Source organism: Polypterus senegalus, chromosome 14 (genome assembly GCF_016835505.1).
Source record: "Polypterus senegalus isolate Bchr_013 chromosome 14, ASM1683550v1, whole genome shotgun sequence".
NCBI classification, from domain to species: domain Eukaryota; kingdom Metazoa; phylum Chordata; class Cladistia; order Polypteriformes; family Polypteridae; genus Polypterus; species Polypterus senegalus.
Window position 1 is genome coordinate 110613941 of NC_053167.1, and position 16546 is coordinate 110630486.

Consider the following 16546-nt stretch of genomic DNA (forward strand, 5'->3'; position numbering starts at 1 on the left):
CACAGGAACAGTAGCACTGCTTTGGCGCTGGGTGCCGCCAGTCTGCAAAACCGGCGGAGAACTTGCGTACGACAAGGCATGAGGTACCGTGGAAAAGTGCGTGGCTTTACGCCAAGTGTAGGTTTATACATCGCGATTTGAGCGTGGAAAAGTTCTTACCCAACATTTCTGTGTCGATCACCGTTTATACATGAGGCCCCAGGACTCTAAGGAGCGCCACACACCCCTTTCCAGTGACCTCATGACCACCATGCTCTCCCAATCTGTCTACTGACTTCATAGGAAGAGTCACCAGAGACATGAATGTCACTACTGAGGTAAGTAAACCTCTTGACAAGGCCGACACTCTCTCTGCAGACAGACACACTGCTGATGGCTGTGCCCAAGAGGTCATCAATTCATTCACTTAGCAAAAAATCCAAACGCAGTACAAAAATAAAATTGCCTCTGATGGTCTTTATTCAGTGTGAACTGAAAAGAAAAGAGCAGACATGGCACTTCTGGTGTGATTTAGGGGTTAGTGTAGTTATCAGACTGCCGATTAAGTACGGATGTATGTTATGGTGCAAATCAAGCTAATGAAAGCTGCAAAAAAGCTTTTCATCCAAAACCTGACTGTTCAGAACACGTATGAGTGGCAAAAGAGATGGGGGGACAGGCATAAAAATGTCAAACAGCTCACTGAACCTTCCTACCACAAGGTCACAGTGAGGATCCATTAAGTGCCAAAGAAGCTCATACTGTACATTCAACAGACACATTCACCGTGAAGCTACCTGTCTGGATCTCTTCGGGTGGGCTCTGTTCACTTCTACACTCCGAGCCAACCGCGACAGCTGCCACGTGGTAGGTTTGTCCACACTGCAAATTCCTGATGTCACAAGCTAAGCCAGTGCTGTGGCATTCTCTGCTGTCCCCAGAGTCTGTCCAGGCTGTCACATGGTAGGACTCTGCTCCTTCACTCGCATCCCAGGTCACCAGGGCAGTTTGGTTGTCACAAGATAAGTCAGCACTGATGTGAAATGGTATACAGGGGACTGCAGAATATGAAAGACAGAGAGGTTTAGAACGACACTAAACATAATAGATGCATGTAGAGAGATTTACATAGCAATTACTAACCTATTTTGAAAATGCATTTGATATGACATAAAGTTTAATGTGTTCATTGTTAGTTCTGATTGAAAATAATTTAAAGGATTGTAAAGTCTTGTCAAAAGCAACAACTTTGTTGTTAGAATTATCTATTGAACAGAAGGTCTGTTAAGTAAAATTGGTTTAGGATAAAATAACTCTTTACCAAATGTTAGTTATGGCATGAACAGTAATATTACTCTTCTTATTATTCTTACTCCTATTAAATCATTAATGGGGAAAATATGAGTACTCAACTTTGCCATACAAAATCTGTGCTCAAACCTTACTTATGTGTGCCTCCATTTTTTTCTGTCTCTCAACATTGCTGCCTATGTTAAATGCTTAAGTTACCTCATACATTTATTCTTAGAAGGTTTCTGCCGGAGTTTTTAGCTGGGAAAAGATCACATCAGTGGGAATGACGTGTGGTTTTGCACACATGCTGAGGAGTCAGCTTATGCAAGGGTCCTTAAAGCACCTCTTGGTGAGCTGTGGGGAGTTGGGCTTGGGTTTGTTCCAGCAGTGGCCTGTAGGGGACATCTTACAGCCCCAACAATCCATCCATTATCCAACCCTCTATATTCTAACTACAGGGTCACGGGGTCAGGCAGGAAATAAACCCTGGGCAGGGCGCCAACCCACCGCAGGGCACACGCACACCCAACACACCAAGCACACACTAGGGACCATTTAGAATGCACCTAACCTGCATGTCTTTGGACTGCGGGAGGAACCCTACATAGACATGAGGACAACATGCAAACTCCACACAGGGAGGACCCTGGAACTCCTAACTGTGAGGCAGCAGTGCTACCACTGCGCCACCGTGCCACCCTGCCCCAACCATCAACATTGAAAAGACTTTAATAACTAAACCTAAATAAGTATTACAGTGGAACAACAGAGTACAATACAGGACAGAAAATAATAAATAATAGTCACCTCCGCCCCCTAGGCCTAACTAAACAGCAGTAAGCCCTGACTGCTCAACGTGAGATTTGTTCTTAGACATTATTTGCTGTTGTCCAGCACTGGTCACAACTGGGTCCTGTTCTATCAGAAACCTTATGTCTTTTCTCCACAAAATCATGAGATTTACATAAATTTTTTCTCAGCAATACCTACAAACTACATGGGATAAAAAACATATAAAAAGAAGCCTTTTCTGGGTGGAGTATTCCTTTAATGCTTTTTTACCTAACTGGTGATGACTCTTGTAATCTCTGCACCTCATCTGTGTCTTTGTGTTTATGTGATGGTCTCCAGTCTTAAGTGAATGCGAAGCCTCTTTGGACAGAAGCAGCTTTGGTATAAATGAATGTTATTTAACTTGACTTACCTGTTGTAACTGTGGTGTGCACTGAATAGAATCTCTGACACTGTTCATCACTAACGATCATACTGAGGTTGTACATCTCACCGCAGTGAAGATCCGTAAGGTTACATGAAGAATCAGTGGTGTTACACGAGACACTTTGTCCATCGGCTCCCTGTGCACTCACTGTATAGTATTCAGCACCATGGCTCGGGCTCCAGAATGCCCACGCAGTATTGTTGTTATTACAGTTCAACACGGCATCAAACTCCGCAGGCAGGCAAGGTGCTGTAGTAAAAGAGCAGGAAGCAGGAATGTGGTGAGATTCTGGACAGGATGACACATGACTAGATAAAAGTACCCGTGCCACACTTAAACATGATGCCATGTCTTCTTTGAAATGTATGCTTAATACAGTGGTTCTCAACCTGTGGGGTGGGCCCCACTAGGGGGGCGCGAAAATGTGAAAAAAAGAAAACAAGAATCAAAATATGAAAAAACATCTGTTGAAACCAAAACAAATTAACTTAAACTACATTCTGATACTAGAACAATAAATATAGAGTTAGATATATGTTGATAAAAGTTAAGTAGGTATAATAAAATATGTATTTACATTTCAAAATAATGTTAGGGGCACGATTAAAACTGTTATGAAAACTCGGGTCGCAAATACTTAAAGGTTGAGAAATACTGGCTTAATATGTTGATTATGGTACACATGTTCATTCTTTGCTGTTGATACTGTAGTAAAATGACCCTCCAGTTTAGAGCAGATCATCTAAATAAAAGGTAAAATGTAGTCAAGTAGAGTTTATCTTGCCAATGTTTTGCTTAATGGTTTGAGTTCAGTACAGAGATGTGCAGATAAATAGCCTTCCTCATTTGCATTGGATGCAAGTCAAAAATGAGCTTGGATTGGGACATCAGGGCACTTCAGGCCACATACCCATCAATCCATCCATTATCCAACCCGCTATATCCTAACTACAGGGTCACAGGGGTCTGCTGGAGCCAATCCCAGCCAACACAGGGCGTAAGGCAGGAAACAAATCCCGGGCAGGGCGCCAGCCCACTGCAGGGCACGCATACACACACACCCCAATTTAGAATCGCCAATGCACCTAACCTAAATTTCTTTGGCCTGTGGGAGGAAACCGGAGTACCCAGAGGAAACCCATGCAGACATGGGGAGAACATGCAAACTCCACACAGGGAGGACCTGAGAAGTGAACCCGGGTCTCCTAACTGCAAGGCAGCAGTGCTACCCACTGTGCCACCATGCCACTGCTGCCACATGCCCACACAAGTCAAATTTGTAAATCCTAATTAACCTACTATAGAACATGGAAAAAAACCCCAAAAACTTCACACTGACAGGCTTTGAGCCAGCAGTCACCCAGAATCTATTAGACACAAATGTCATTGCTTAAACCGACTGAAATATATCAATCTTCTGGGGAATAAGAATCTATTTCAATTGCATAGGGTGCACGGCAGACACCACTCAGGACGAGGTATTAATTCATCACAGAGTAAACTCATAAACACATGCCTACACTTAATCATATGGGTCAAAGCTACAAATGCCATCATTGAGATAAGGAAAGAAACTGCAATTAAAAAAAAAAGCATTAAGACTTCACGCAGACAGCCACTGGGCCTGGAATTCAAGCCAAGAACCCTGAAACTGTAAGGCTGTTAGCTAATAACTACAGTGGTGTGAAAAACTATTTGCCCCTTCCTGATTTCTTATTCTTTTGCATGTTTGTCACACAAAATGTTTCTGATCATCAAACACATTTAACCATTAGTCAAATATAACCCAAGTAAACACAAAATGCAGTTTTTAAATGATGGTTTTTATTATTTAGGGAGAAAAAAATCCAAACCTACATGGCCCTGTGTGAAAAGTAATTGCCCCCTGAACCTAATAACTGGTTGGGCCACCCTTAGCAGCAATAACTGCAATCAAGCATTTGCGATAACTTGCAATGAGTCTTTTACAGCGCTCTGGAGGAATTTTGGCCCACTCATCTTTGCAGAATTGTTGTAATTCAGCTTTATTTGAGGGTTTTCTAGCATGAACCGCCTTTTTAAGGTCATGCCATAGCATCTCAATTGGATTCAGGTCAGGACTTTGACTAGGCCACTCCAAAGTCTTCATTTTGTTTTCTCCAGCCATTCAGAGGTGGATTTGCTGGTGTGTTTTGGGTCATTGTCCTGTTGCAGCACCCAAGATCGCTTCAGCTTGAGTTGATGAACAGATGGCGGACATTCTCCTTCAGGATTTTTGGTAGACAGTAGAATTCATGGTTCCATCTTTCACAGCAAGCCTTCCAGGTCCTGAAGCAGCAAAACAATCCCAGACCATCACGCTACCACCACCATATTTTACTGTTGGTGTGATGTTCTTTTCTGAAATGCTGTGTTCCTTTTACGCCAGATGTAATGGGACATTTGCCTTCCAGAAAGTTCAATTTTGTCTCATCAGTCCACAAGGTATTTTCCCAAAAGTCTTTGCAATCATTGAGATGTTTCTTAGCAAAATTGAGACGAGCCCTAATGTTCTTTTTGCTTAACAGTGGTTTGCGTCTTGGAAATCTGCCATGCAGGCCGTTTTTGCCCAGTCTCTTTCTTATGGTGGAGTCGTGAACACTGACCTTAATTGAGGCAAGTGAGACCTGCAGTTCTTTAGACGTTGTCCTGGGGTCTTTTGTGACCTCTCAGATGAGTCGTCTCTGCGCTCTTGGGGTAATTTTGGTCGGCCGGCCACTCCTGGGAAGGTTCACCACTGTTCCATGTTTTTGCCATTTGTGGATAATGGCTCTCACTGTGGTTCGCTGGAGTCCCAAAGCTTTAGAAATGGCTTTATAACCTTTACCAGACTGATAGATCTCAATTACTTCTGTTCTCATTTGTTCCTGAATTTCTTTGGATCTTGGCATGATGTCTAGCTTTTGAGGTGCTTTTGGTCTACTTCTCTGTGTCAGGCAGCTCCTATTTAAGTGATTTCTTGATTGAAACAGGTGTGGCAGTAATCAGGCCTGGGGTGGCTCGGAAATTGAACTCAGGTGTGATACACCACAGTTAGGTTATTTTTAACAAGGGAGCAATTACTTTTTCACACAGGGCCATGTAGGTTTGGATTTTGTTTTCTCTAAATAATAAAACCATCATTTAAAAACTGCATTTTGTGTTTACTTGTGTTATATTTGACTAATGGTTAAATGTGTTTGATGATCAGAAACATTTTGTGTGACAAACATGCAAAAGAATAAGAAATCAGGAAGGGGCAAATAGTTTTTCACACTGTATGTCCCCATTTTACCATACCTTGGTATACCAAGATGTGATTACAGTGAACTCATACAATGATCTTCTAATTATTGATATTTACAGATTGCCTACTTTGTATCCTGCATAAAAAAATTCATTATTATTCAACAACCAAAAGAGAAGTGTGGCACTCCTGATATTTATGCAAAGGACGAAGGTCCAAGTCTTTAGAGTCCTGTTGCTTCCTGTCTTGCTATATGGTTGAGACATGGACACTATCCAGTGACCTGAGACGAAGGCTGGACTCCTTCGGTATGGTGTCTCTTTGGGAATCCTTGGGTACCACTGTTTTGACTTTGTGTCGAATGAGTCGGTTCTGGCACTACGGCCATGTGGTGTGATTCTCCGAAGGGTGATCTGGCTCACAGAGTCCTCATTGTTGAGGATCCGAGGGCTGGACCAGGCCAAGGGGACCCCACGTAACACTTGCCTGCAGCAGATATAGGCTAATTTCCAGAGGATGGAACTGGACCACATGTCTGCCTGGGGGTTGCCAACCAAGCTGTTTCATCGTGTGGTGGGTGCAGTAATGTGCTATACCAGTGCATGCTCCTCAACCTGACCCAACCTGATCTATTCAATAACTCATTGTGGATATTTCTAAAAGGAGACACACTGTACTCTGTACACTTTACTTACCTTGTGTTTAATGAACGAGTACAGTGTAATCATAATTGCTGTACTAGAGTGGGTGCCTAACCAGCACCAGCAGGCTGGATCAAATCCCAGACTAGTTGCAGTCTCCATGAACTTAACTATGTGGATTTTCTCTGGATATTTTGCTTTTCTTCTCACATATCAGAAAGAGCCTATTAAGTTGATCAGAAGCTTTAAAATGGCTCTGCATTGGTGAGTGTGTGTGTTCATGCTGAGCTGGCACCCTATAACCCAGTGCTACCAGGATAAACTCCAGCTCATGGTTGGTTAGCATATTAAAGAATCACCAAGTGTCACTAAACTGCCATCATGTATATATAGCATATGTTCTAGACCACTTGTGGTGAAATGTGCAGATATATTTAGATTAACAGCTCAGAGAATCTGAGATGATCACCACAATCCCAACAATCAATTCACGGGCAGACTGTACCTGTGTTTATGTGGACCACGCAGCTTTCAGAACTGTTGCCTTGAGCGCTTTGTGCTCTAACACTTAGGGCATACACCTGACCGCACTCAGGTCAGGAATGTGACAGCTTGTTCCAGAGATATGGCACATTGCTCTCAATACATTATCTTTTCGCAGTCACAATGTAGGATTCAGTGTTTGCGCTTTCCTCCCAGGAAACTGAGACAAGTCCATCCTCACAGTCCACATCCACAACTACGCTCTGAGGAGGGCAGGGCTCTGGGAAAAGAAACGAGAAAAGAAACATGCTTAACTTAGTGGTTAACATAATGAATAAAGAGAGTGAATATAATGCCACATTTCTCTATTACAGTATTTACCCGTACCACGCGCATTTTTTCGAAAATTAGCATTAGAAAATCAGGTGCGCGTCCATACCGAGGAAATGTGCGTCATACATGAGGAAACTTCTTCTGCTTGGGCTTGTTCGCTCGCTCTGCGGCTCTTGTTTCGCCCACTCAGCGCTTCTCTCTCAGGCTTGCGTCGCTTTCACACGCCGCGCTCTCTCTCGCCGCCCACTGCACTCTCTCGGCCACTCGCCAGCCTCTCTCGCTCGTTTGTTTCGCTTCACTCGCTGCTCCTCTCTCGCCGCTTGCTGCCCTTTCTCTCTCTCGCTCGCTTGCTCGCCCACTCACTCCTCTCTCTCGCTCGCTTGCTCGCCCACTCGCGCTCTCTCTCTGCAGCTTGCTCGCCCTTCAGGCTCTCTCTCTCGCTCTCTCTCTCGCTCTTTTTCTCAGCTCTCTCTAAATGCTTCCTATACAATCACAACGCCGCACATGTAAAAATTAGGATGGGTGTCTTACACGAGGGTGCGTGGTACAAAAGTAAATATCGGTATATAAAAAAATCCTTTGACAAGACTTTTGAGAGACAAGAATTTTTGAAGAGAGATTTTTTCAAGTCCCACAAGATCTAGACCTTTGCCTTGACATTTTTCAAATCACACCCTCCTCTCAAACATTTTCAAACAAGACCTCAACTCTCTTTTGTGTGAATGCTTTTGTCAGACACACTTCCTGTATTCTCAGCTCTTGCAGGCGCCAGCCCACTGCAGGGCACGCATACACACACACCCCAATTTAGAATCGCCAATGCACCTAACCTAAATTTCTTTGGCCTGTGGGAGGAAACCGGAGTACCCAGAGGAAACCCATGCAGACATGGGGAGAACATGCAAACTCCACACAGGGAGGACCTGAGAAGTGAACCCGGGTCTCCTAACTGCGAGACAGCAGTGCTACCCACTGTGCCACCATGCCGCTTCCTCCACATGCCCACACAAGTCAAATTTGTAAATCCTAATTAACCTAATATAGAACATGGAAAAAAAAACAAAAACTTCACACTGACAGGCTTTGAGCCAGCAGTCACCCAGAATCTATTAGACACAAATGTCATTGCTTAAACCGACTGAAATATATCAATCTTCTGGGGAATAAGAATCTATTTCAATTGCATAGGGTGCACGGCAGACACCACTCAGGACGAGGTATTAATTCATCACAGAGTAAACTCATAAACACATGCCTACACTTAATCATATGGGTCAAAGCTACAAATGCCATCATTGAGATAAGGAAAGAAACTGCAATTAAAAAAAAAAAGCATTAAGACTTCACGCAGACAGCCACTGGGCCTGGAATTCAAGCCAAGAACCCTGAAACTGTAAGGCTGTTAGCTAATAACTATGTCCCCATTTTACCATACCTTGGTATACCAAGATGTGATTACAGTGAACTCATACAATAATGTTCTAATTATTGATATTTACAGAGTGCCTACTTTGTATCCTGTATAAAAAATTTTAATTATTATTCAACAACCAAAAGAGAAGTGTGGCACTCCTGATATTTATGCAAAAAGGACGAAGGTCCAAGTCTTTAGAGTCCTGTTGCTTCCTGACTTGCTATATGGTTGTGAGACATGGACGCTATCCTGTGACCTGAGACGAAGACTGGACTCCTTCAATACGGTGTCTCTTTGGGAATCCTTGGATACCGCTGTTTTGACTTTGTGTCGAATGAGTCGTTGCTCATGGAGTCCCGAATGAGGCACATTACCTGCATTGTGAGGGAGCGTCAGTTACGGCACTACGGCCATGTGGTGTGATTCCCCGAAGGGTGATCCGACTCACAGAGTCCTCATTGTTGAGGATCCGAGTGGCTGGACCAGGCCAAGGGGACCCCCACGTAACACCTGCCTGCGGCAGATATAGGCTCATTTCCAGAAGATGGAACTGGACCACATGTCTTCCTGGGGGGTTGCCAACCAAGCTGTTTCATCGTGTGGTGGGTGCAGTAATGTGCTGTACCAGTGCATGCTCCTCAACCTGACCCAACCTGATCTATTCAATAACTCATTGTGGATATTTCTAAAAGGAGACACACTGTACTCTGTACACTTTACTTACCTTGTGTTTAATGAACGAGGACAGTGTAATCATAATTGCTGTACTAGAGTGGGTGCCTAACCAGCACCAGCAGGCTGGATCAAATCCCAGACTAGTTGCAGTCTCCATGAACTTAACTATGTGGATTTTCTCTGCATATTTTGCTTTTCTTCTCACATATCAGAAACAGCCTATTAAGTTGATCAGAAGCTTTAAAATGGCTCTGCATTGGTGAGCGTGTGTGTTCATGCTGAGCTGGCACCCTATGACCCAGTGCTACCAGGATAAACTCCAGCTCATGGCTGGTTAGCAAATTAAAGAATCACCAAGTGTCACTAAACTGCCATCATGTATATATAGCAGATATGTTCTAGACCACTTGTGGTGAAATGTGCAGATATATTTAGATAAACAGCTCAGAGAATCTGAGATGATCACCACAATACCAACAATCAATTCACGGGCAGACTGTACCTGTGTTTATGTAGACCACGGAGCTTTCAGAACTGTTGCCTTGAGCGTTTTGTGCTCTAACACTTAGGGCATACACCTGACCGCACTCCAGGTCAGGAATGTGACAGCTTGTTCCAGAGATATGGCACATTGCTCTCAATACATTATCTTTTTCGGCGGTCACAATGTAGGATTCAGTGTTTGCGCTTTCCTCCCAGGAAACTGAGACAAGTCCATCCTCACAGTCCACATCCACAACTACGTTCTGAGGAGGGCAGGGCTCTGGGAAGAGAAACGAGAAAAGAAACATGCTTAACTTCGTGGTTAACATAATGAATAAAGAGAGTGAATATAATGCCACATCTCTCTATTATATAAAAAAAATCCTTTGACAAGACCTTTTGAAGATGAGAATTTTTGGAAGAGAGATTTTTTCAAGTCCCACAAGATGAGACCTTTGCCTTGACATTTTTTCAAATCACACCCTCCTCTCAAACATTTTCAAACAAGACCTCAACTCTCTTTTGTGTGAATGCTTTTGTCAGACACACTTCCTGCATTCTCAGCTCTTATAAATTTTAATGTTTTCCTCAATTTAAGTTCCCAATTAAAGAAGACATTTTATGTTCAAATCTTAATAAAGTATTAATCTATCTATCTATCTATCTATCTATCTATCTATCTATCTATCTATCTACTGAAGAGTTTCATCACGAAGGGTTATCAATATAAAAAATGAGTACACGTGCAATCCTGACATCGAGAAAGGAGCCAGTCAAACAAATTAACGCCAAAAATGTCGATCGGCTACACATCAGATTGGTTAAATGCATATCAATAGACTATGCTGAAACAGTTGGTGGTGATTGTATGGTAGATGAAAACAACAACTTACAATATCCCAAAGAATATCTACAACCGTTAACAATGTCAGGTCTTACAACGCACGAATTGCTGTAGAAAGAAGGATGTATCCAAGAAAGGTAATGTAGTACATCTTCAGTGGATAACATTAGACAACACAGGAGATGCCATTTGTATTAAAACTTTATGAGTTTCCGTTTAGAATAGCTTTTGCAAAGACAATTAACAAATCTCAGAGCCAAACTTTTGACAAAGTCATTTTATTTAATAGAGAGAAAGAAACGAAATTTAATCACGGGCAGTTATACGTTGCGTTGATGCATATGTAACAATTTGTATGAAAAAAAAATCTGCATCCTCATATGCAAGAGGCAGAACTGCAATGAGGCTAGCGCGTAGCACAGGCTGGCGCAGGTGAAGCCCTCTAGTTATTAAAAAAATCTATCTATCTATCTATCTATCTATCTATCTATCTATCTATCTATCTATCTTTCTATCTCTCCAGATTTTTGGACATGTTTGTAATAGGTCATATATGATTGAATAGTAAAATGAGCTGAGTTTGCCCAAGCGCAATAGCGATATTCTGCCTATTATTTAGCGTACTATTTATGGTGGTAGAATGTGATCTGAGATGTAGCCTATAAACATTGCTGTTGACGCGTCACAGAGAGCTAATATGTATTCCCCACAGAACCACCACCCATCACAATGTGTGAAACAATCAGGCTGAAATGACTGAGAAGCAAAGAAATATAAGAAAGAGTTTAACCTGACACATTTTGAGGTGAAAGCACTGCAACACTAGCTGGAAAAGTAGAAATAAAAATAACGGGTGAGCCACAAGTATGTGATGATTTTCATAGTGTTGTTATTAAGCTATTAAATATAGCTGGATGGATTTATTAGAGGCTGATCAAGAGGAGAGAGTTAGTCAAAACAAAACAAAAGTCAAAATCAGGAGATCCAAAGACCCTAATTCTGATGTCAAAATATGAGTCAAGAAAACAAGCGAGTGCCTTAACCAAAAAAGTATTTGAAATGTCAATAGTTTTGAGCAAAAATAATGTAAAGGTTAGAAATATCTGCAACCTCAGACGAGGCAGTGCATTGAATGCTGACCTTTTAATACATCATGGAGTCTGTGTAAAGGTTGTGACCTCTGTAACTCCACTCCTGGCAACTACATTGGTGTTAGCAACTGGTAAACAAAAATGGCAACAGTCATAACACAAACAAAAACGTAACTGAAATGGCTTGAATTAAATTTGTAAAACCTAAACTAACTAATGGTTGTAGCCAGGAATAAACCTAAACAGCGGATTTCTTGACTAAATAAAAAAAAAACAAAATTAAGGGTAGTCAGTTATCAAAAAGCATGATAGGAAATGAGAGAAATAAAATAATGATATACTTCATAACAGTGGTGGAAGGGGTGAGTCATTATGGTGCAGATATATATATCTATTGTTGGGGCCACGTTGTATGCTAAATTCAGTTTCAGTGGTTGTTGCTTCATCGCATGCTTACCATCACAGCATACTTAAATTCTAAACACAAATGCAAAAAGATTTTGCAACATGCTTTGCCAAGAGTGAATTCCTTCTCATAGTCCTATTTAAAGTGTTTCAATAAATATTAATCTACTGATAGTGTAAAGAATATGTTTGTTGGGCCATTGAGAACTGTAAGAACCTGTAAAAGAACACCAGAAAATATCAAAAGGGTGAGACAGCACTGAGCCTTTGGCGTTTCTACCACCTGTATACAATAAAAAATAAATAAAGCATACATTTTTGCGAATAATTTTCCTTTGTGACTAACCTTTTTACTGAGTTAATTAAATTGCTAATTGAAAACTGGGATATGCTGAAAACTTTGCAAACATACTTAAAGATCATTTGAAAAACATTACTTCTAAAATAATAATAACAATAATCACTCCTATCACTTTCTTTTATGTGGACTTGTTCCCTGGACACTTTTTACTACTTTTTACTACTTGGACATGGATTTTTTTTTTCTCTTTCATTTAATATTGTTTTTCATCAGTATGCTGCTGCTGGAGTATGTGAATTTCCCCTTGGGATTAATAAAGTATCTATCTATCTATCTGTCTGTCTATCTATCTAATGTAAATTTAAGACAAGGTAATTAAACTAGATCAACTCATTATTTTTTAACTGATTTTTTCCTAATTTCCTAATGCCATGAGTCAAGTGACAAAGGTAGTTAAGTGACTGCTAATACCATCCATTCATTATCCAGCCCGCTGTATCCTAACTACAGTGTTACGGGGGTCTGTTGGAGCCAATCCCAGCCAACACAGGGCGCAATTAGATTTAGAATCACCAATCCACCTAACCTGCATGTCTTTGGATGGAAACCGGAGCGCCCGGAAGAAACCCAGGCAGACACGGGGAGAACATGCAAGCTCCACGCAGGGAGGACCCGGGAGGTGAACCCGGGTCTCCTAACTGCAAGGCAGCAGCACTACCCACTGCACCACTGTACCGCCCCTGCTAATGCCATCCTTTCCAAAATTATAAAGAAGAATTTATTTTTTCTGCACCTTACTAAAGCTCACATTAAGCATTTATCCTGGCAGTGATACACCTCAGATATCTGTTCCTAGTGTGGAATAATAATTGTCTTCATACTTCTGAACACATTGAAATCACTCCAGTTTTCTTGTCTGACCCCTCCTGACTCATTGGTATGAATAAACCTTCACATATAATCAAGGTTATTATAGTTAACGAAAACTAAAATCAAAACTGAAACTATTATTAAAAAACGTTTTCATAAACTGAAATGAAATAATTAACAAAACCGAAATGAAAAGCTAAAACTCAATAAAACTATTAAAGTAACTGGAAAGACTAACTGAAATAAAATAACAATTTACTAAAATATTTTTTGTTTTCGTTTTTGAATGAATATTCTTGCCGTTAGTCTTTAACCTTTGTAAGTTTAACTCTAAAACAGAATTTGTGGTGACAGAGCAAGCTGAATACGGGTGTGTAAAGCGTGTGAAATAGAAAGCAATTTACGTGCTGCCTTTCTTTGCGCTTGTTGTATATCAAGATGTAATTGAAACGGCTGAAATCAGAATGTGCTGGTCAACAAAACATTTACCATATGGACAGAAAAATTACGTGAGTAACGTTTCAGTTTATTTCTCAGGTGACTGCTTTTTGTCGACCGCAATTCACCTGCCACTTCGCACAGGAGAAATCGTGTTTACTTTCTCATATACGAGGTATAGAGAAAGTATAATACACATGAAAACATTCGACCTCGATATTTTGATGAATCCTGACGTTATAGACCTACCAGAGTCCAAAAGTACAGTTTTTTGAAATGGTATGTGTGTGCAAGTGTGTCTGTGTGTATATAAACACGATAACTCAAAAACGCAACTAGACAGATGGATGAAATTCGCCATGTGGTTGTTACACTACAATTGTAAATGTGTATTTGGGCCAAATACATCACCCGGAAGTGGTACTTTACCTGAACACATTTTTTTTTTACCCATGCAGCTGCAGAGTCCGATTTATTCAACTTTACTTTTATAATAATTGTTCAATATATTATTAATTTAATTTGATTTGTTGTTGATGGTTCCTTAACATACATAATATAAAAATATAATATTTTTCTTGTGGTTTACACCTCAAATATCCATCCCCATATCCAAGTATACAAGATAGTGTACGGGAGACCACTCCTGGTTTTTGAAAATAAAATAGCACTGATTGAGACACTGACTAGGTCATCATACAAGATCAGCATATTGTTGCTGACCAATCACTTTTGCTTTAAAAACATTGTTTAACAATGAAGCGAAACAAACAAAGGTAGGTAGGCGAAGAGAATCTGCCAAGTGATGAAAAACTAAACATACTATGTGTTTTTTGTATTTATTCCATATTTATTCATTTACCTTTTTTGGTTCATATTCTCAACTCAAAGTACCTGATATTGTGAAAGTAATCCATTAGCAGAATTATATTTTAAAATATTTGTCTCCCTTTTTTCATGTTTCTCTCTCTCTCTGTCAATATAGATAGTTGAAATATCATATCCTTTTTGTTCTTAACATCAACCTCATTGCATATCGGGGATTTTTCCTGCCTTACATCCAAACCTGCTGCCAAAGGCTCCAGGTTTCCTGCAATCCTGCTCTGGATAAACAGGTTTAGATAATGTATATATTGTTCTTACTCTCAGATGCTATCTCTGTCATTTTATTTCTATCCGTACTCCTATTACCTGCTCTTGCTCTGCTCATTATGGGTTTACTGTCCTTTATGTTGGGCTATTCAAGTCTCACTGCCCCTAACCTTCACACTACATGTTTGTTGTTCTTTGTTTCCCTCAATACTGCTAGGTGGGGTCTGCACACTGATTCAAGTCTAAGAGTTCTGTTCTTCCTAAGCCCCCGTGATTTTCATGAGAAAATATTTTAAAACTTGGAAAATTGTTCATATTCACTATCTAGTTTTGATTATGCTTGTTTTTATCAGACAAAATCAAAACCAGATTGTAAACCATGTCGTGCAGTAAGCTTCCACTAACATTAAACTCGTATCCAAACCTTAAGTGTACAGTTAAGTGTACAGTTCTGTCTGATTGTGACACAAAACTAAACTCCGTAGGAGCTCCATGTCATCTATACTAATAAAAGGCAAAGCCCTCACTCACTGCTTGTTTAGAAGGCTGAAATTTGGCAGGCTTATTCCTTACAGCTTACTTACAAAAGTTGGGCAGGTTTCATTTCGAAATTGTACGCGTAAGGGTCATAACTGGAAGCTATTTTTCCATATAATGTAATGGAGTCTTGAGTTGGAGATGGCGTGGGGGAGTTTCGTGTGACATCATCACGCCTCCTCGTAAGTGCGTAGAGAACAAGGAAGAACTCCAAACAGCGATGAGCACAAAACGCCATTTCACAATTGAGAAGGCAGAAAAACATTATGAAGCAAATGATGCATACAAGCATATTCATAAGTACACGGAAACAAAGCACGGCGTGAACCGTAAGTTTATATTAAATTAAGTTCATAGACAGGCTGCCACTAGCGTTTGTAATTTAGTGCCTGCCCATATAAGGCCTTCCATCAGCGGCAATCCAATACAAACACTGCCGGTAAATATTCACGTGTGAAGGACTGTGCTTATGCAGAGGAAGATGAGATGGTCAGGGTGGTGTTTGGCACAAACTCATTGAAACTGCGAGAGAAACTTTTAAGTGCGGGTCTTAGCTGACATTACGAGATGGCACCAGTACAGCTGGGAACCTTCGATGCAAGAACACCAAGCGGCTCCGTGAACTGGCGCAGTGCACAGACAAAAAGCAACAGTTCCAAAGAGTGCTGAACAAAAACCGAATTACACAATTGAGAAGGCAGCAAAAAAATATGAAGCGTCTGATACATACAATCATATTCATAAGTGCAGCTACTGCGGAAACAAAGCACACGGTGGAAAAAGTGAATGTCCGCTAAAGGAAGACAGTGTAAAAAAACCCGTGCATGCAGTTTGTCACATCTCAGATAAAAGGAAGACGAGCTGTTTATTGATGCAGTAAGAACTAATCGATGAATGAAACCTCTTATCTTTACAACGATTGACAAACACGGAATGTAACTTGAACACAACACATCCTACAAATACGAGCCTGATTGAAAGAAATAATGATAATCAAATCCTTGATGACAGCAACATTCAATAACACTCACAAAACAATTACTGTATATTGACAATCATGTTACGTTATTTTTAAAATGTTCCCTTTTCTTTTCATAACTTCTACTTCTCCACTGCGATACGGGTATATATATAAATGTATATATATACCCGATCTACAATACATACTTTAGCATAGACAAGCCACATGCTGTGGTGCAATTGT

At 40.7% G+C, this 16546-nt stretch overlaps 1 protein-coding gene across 1 annotated transcript in view; it reads right to left on the minus strand.

Moving 5' to 3' along the window:
* The window catches only part of LOC120514791, a 217889-nt gene that overhangs the window by 88905 nt on the left and 112438 nt on the right, over positions 1–16546 (minus strand). Inside the window, exons 27-29 of the mRNA XM_039735347.1 lie at positions 9784–10044; positions 2477–2740; positions 777–1037 (exon numbers count right to left, since the gene is read on the minus strand). Of these exons, the coding sequence (XP_039591281.1) occupies positions 777–1037; positions 2477–2740; positions 9784–10044 (786 nt within the window). The remainder of the gene's footprint in view (positions 1–776; positions 1038–2476; positions 2741–9783; positions 10045–16546) is intronic.